Source organism: Phaenicophaeus curvirostris, chromosome 3 (genome assembly GCF_032191515.1).
Source record: "Phaenicophaeus curvirostris isolate KB17595 chromosome 3, BPBGC_Pcur_1.0, whole genome shotgun sequence".
Taxonomy (NCBI): domain Eukaryota; kingdom Metazoa; phylum Chordata; class Aves; order Cuculiformes; family Cuculidae; genus Phaenicophaeus; species Phaenicophaeus curvirostris.
In genome coordinates, this window is record NC_091394.1 from 31,276,066 (window position 1) to 31,279,743 (window position 3,678).

The 3,678-nt window shown below is 59.2% G+C and overlaps 1 protein-coding gene across 1 annotated transcript; it reads right to left on the bottom strand.

The window, feature by feature from the left end:
* Positions 1–287: 287 nt before the first annotated feature.
* FOXQ1 (forkhead box Q1) lies at positions 288–1,728 on the bottom strand. Its single transcript, XM_069853082.1, has one exon. It carries the CDS (start codon positions 1,726–1,728, stop codon positions 601–603), a length of 1,128 nt encoding a protein of 375 aa, XP_069709183.1. The 3' UTR covers positions 288–600.
* Positions 1,729–3,678: the final 1,950 nt, after the last annotated feature.

The window sequence follows — 3,678 nt, forward strand, 5'->3', positions numbered from 1 at the left end:
CCTTGAGCCCTTTCCCCGATCCCGCCCCCTCCCCCCCCCTTCAGGAAAAATAATTAATTAAAAAAAAAAAGCTGCACTCTCTTTCTGTTTAAAACCACTACTTTTATAAATAATTTAAGGTCCTCCTTTCCCACGAAATGCTAGTTGCCGGACAGGAGGAAAGGTTTCTTTTGGCACAAGGATGCCCCACTCTGCAGCACCGACCCGGGGCTCGGCAGCAGCCCCCCCGCCCCCCCCCGCTCCTCCTGCTGCCGCCCCGGCCCCTCACCCCCCCACCCCGGGGCTGTGGTGGCAGGAGATGCGGGGACAGGTAGGGGGACAGAGAGGAGGCGGCGAGGGAGCGGCTGAAGTCAAGTAGTCTCATCGAACAGTAAGAAGCACTTGAGGCTCATGGCTATGTCCAAACCGACAGTTTCCTTTTTTTTTTTTTGGTTTAAATTAAACCCATTAAGGCACAGTCACCAAGGATATATATATATTTTTTCTTTTCTTGGAGGCTTCGGTGGCCTCTGGAGTTGAAGCGCGGGCTCCAGAGCCGCCTCCTTCCCCCCTCCCCGCCTCCCCCGGGCAGGCCCTTCGCAAGGCAGGAGGGGGGCTGCATTAAGCCAGGGGGGTCTCCACGGCGTACGGCCGGAACGGGGCCGCCCCCCCCGCCGCGGGCTGCGGCCGGAGGGGCCCGTACAGCGGCGGCGGCGCCCCCCGCCCGTCCTTGGCGAGGCCGGCGGCGGGGAAGAGCGGCGGCCGCGGGCGCTCGGGCGGCTGCCGCCCGCCCCCCAGCAGCAGCGGCTCGGGCGGCTCGGGCGGCCCGTAGGCGCAGAGCGGCAGGAGGGCCCCGCCGAAGAGCGGCCGCGCGCCGGGCGCGTAGGGCAGCAGCGGGTAGGGCGCGGGCGGCAGGTGCGGCGGCGCCGGCCAGAGGGGGCGGCCGCGCGGGGGCGGCGGGGGCGGCCGCCGGAGGAGGCTCTCGATGGCGAAGGAGCTGGAGAACTTGGAGCCGCCGCTCGCCGCCGCCCCGCCGCCCGCCGCGGGCGCCTCCTCGGCGGTGGCGGCGGAGGAGCCCGGAGCGCAGCCGCAAGGCGAGGAGGCGCGGCAGCACCGCGGGGAAGCGCCGGGGGACGCCGGCCCCGCTCCGGCCGCGTCGTGCGGAGCGGCGGGGCGGGCGGGGGGCGGCGGGGCGGCGGCGCGGCTGAGCCGCTTGCGGCGGCGGCGGAAGACGCCGTCGGCGAAGGTGTATTCGCTGCTGGGGTTGAGCATCCAGTAGTTGTCCTTGCCCCACGGCCGCGCCGGGTCGCGCAGCACCTTGACGAAGCAGTCGTTGAGGGAGAGGTTGTGGCGCACGGAGTTGCGCCAGCCCGTGTAGGCGCCGCGGAAGAAGGGGAAGCGGCTCATCAGGTAGTCGTTGATCTCGGCCAGGGTGAGGCGGCCCCCGGCCGAGTCGCGGATGGCCATGGCGATCAGGGCGATGTACGAGTAGGGCGGCTTCGGCCGCCGCGTGTAGGGCTTGCCCTTGGCGCTCTCGGGCGGCTGCGGCTGCGGGGCGGCGGGGGGCGGCGGCGGGGGGGGTCCCTGCTCCCCAGCCCCGCCGCCGCCGCCGGGGCTGTTGGCGGCGCAGTCGCCGTCCGAGCCCAGCTCGCTCTCGGCCGGCGCCGGCGAGAGGGAACCGCCGCCTTCCTGGTCGCTGCCGGCGCTCGGCTTGTCCTCGTAGTGCTGCGAGAACACCTCCAGCTTCATGGCGGCGGGCGGGGCGGCCCCCCCGGCAGCCTCCCCGGGCGCCGCGCTGGCCCCTTCCCCGCCGCCGGGCGCCGGGACAGGTGGCGACGTCGGGGACGGGGCGCTGCCTCCGGCTTCCACCTCCTTTTCGCTCTTTTTTTTTTGACCCCTCTTTTCTTTTTTTTTTTTGGTGCGTCCTTCTCGCTCTTTACTCCCGCTGCTCCATGGGGGCGAGGAGGTCCCCGCGGAGCCGGCTTCTCTCTGCGTTCCCGGCGGAGCCCGGCGCTGCTCCCACGGGCGCTCGCAGAACCTCTCGAGGGACGTCGGGGTTATTCCTCTCGCTCTCCGGCTTCGTCCCCGGTCAGTGCCGGGACACCGGGCCGGCTCCTCGCTGCGGCGCGGACAGCACCCGGGTTATTAGGGTTATTAGTGTTATTGTCATTATCTCTCTCTTCCTCTGTGGTTCTGTGTCTCTCCACCACTTTCAGACCAGCCCATTATAACGCTGGCGAGAGGCGGAGCCGGGACCGAGATCTGAAAGGGTGGTGGGTGGAGAAGCAAGGTAGCAAAGGTGGGGATGCGCTAATGAGCGCGTATCGGAGCCGTAATTAGCTGAGATGACAGCGAGGTCTTGTTGGAAAGTTATTTTACGAAACTTGTTTGTATTTTCTCCTGTCAGGTCCCTTCCCTTCCCGGGTATTTCGAATGAAGCCGCACTCCGGGGCGACTTCGCAGAGCCGGGGCCGCCTCCCAGGTGTAAAATGCAGGATGACTTATAGGTGGCAGAGCAGAACCTGTTACGTGCCGCGATTTATTTTAATAGCGCCGTATATAGCAACAAGTTGTAATGTGACAACTAACAACCTGTTGGAAAAGTGATACATGGCTTCGCCGTTGTGAATTCCTGATGATTTATGTAGCCTGACAAAGCCGTCTCAGCCCTGGCCCCTCTTCCCTTCTGTTACATCCACACCTGGTGCAGGGATAAAATGGGAACAGGTAGGCAATGCTGTGAGCTTTTGATGCAGGAGAATTAGTCAAAACCTTAACCTTAGCTTTAAGTGTGTTAATGTGCATACAGTAGTGTCTCTTGATCTCTTCCGGATGGTGCGTTTGTAACCTCTCTAACTGTTGCTCTCCAATAAATCTTATATTGTGTTTTTAAATAGTGACTTTCCCTGAACATTTTTTTTTTTTTGCATGTTGAGGATCTGTAATGTTTTCTGTAAAACATAGGACACAAAGTAATTTTACCTAGACACTTCTCTTTGTAGAAAAATCAGCTGTGATTTTGAGGTTTGGTTTTAGGGTTAGGTTGCCAGAGCCTTGCCTTCCTTTAGAGGTTTTGCCTCCTTCAGCAGTATCTTGGACAGAACATCTTGACGAACAGAGTTGTTTAGCAGTAGCTTCTCTGAAGACTCCCTGTTCAGTCCTGCTCGCTGTTCAAAGTCAATTGCAAAATGCCATTTTACTTCATACAGCAGTAGCGCTAGCGTCTGCAAAACAATAACAAAACAAAAGCATCAGCAGAAACCTAGTGTGGTGCTTATATTTTATTTCTCATGTGTACACTTTGAATTTTGTGTCCTGGAGTAAGAGTTGGATTGCTCCATCTTTTTCAAAAGCAGTCTTTCTAAATCGGACCTTATTTTATAATAAATACTTAATGCAGAGTCACTCCAGTTATGGCTATGCTGTTGTGGTCTGGCTCTTAAGAAGAGTGTTGGAGAGGAACTTGAAAAAAAAGCAGGCTTAGAAGACTGACAGAAGAAACAAACAGCACCACTTTCTGCCTCAGTCTCTCTTGAATAAAATATACGTTCCCACAGACACCTGCATTTTGTTTCAAGGCTTTGCCATTTCTTCAGTCTGCATGGGTCTTAAATAGTAGATAGTGAACAATGAGAGGTTCTTCTCTCTTTTCGGTTGTACTCTTGCTAACTTGACAATAACAGGTGTGATGTCTTCCTC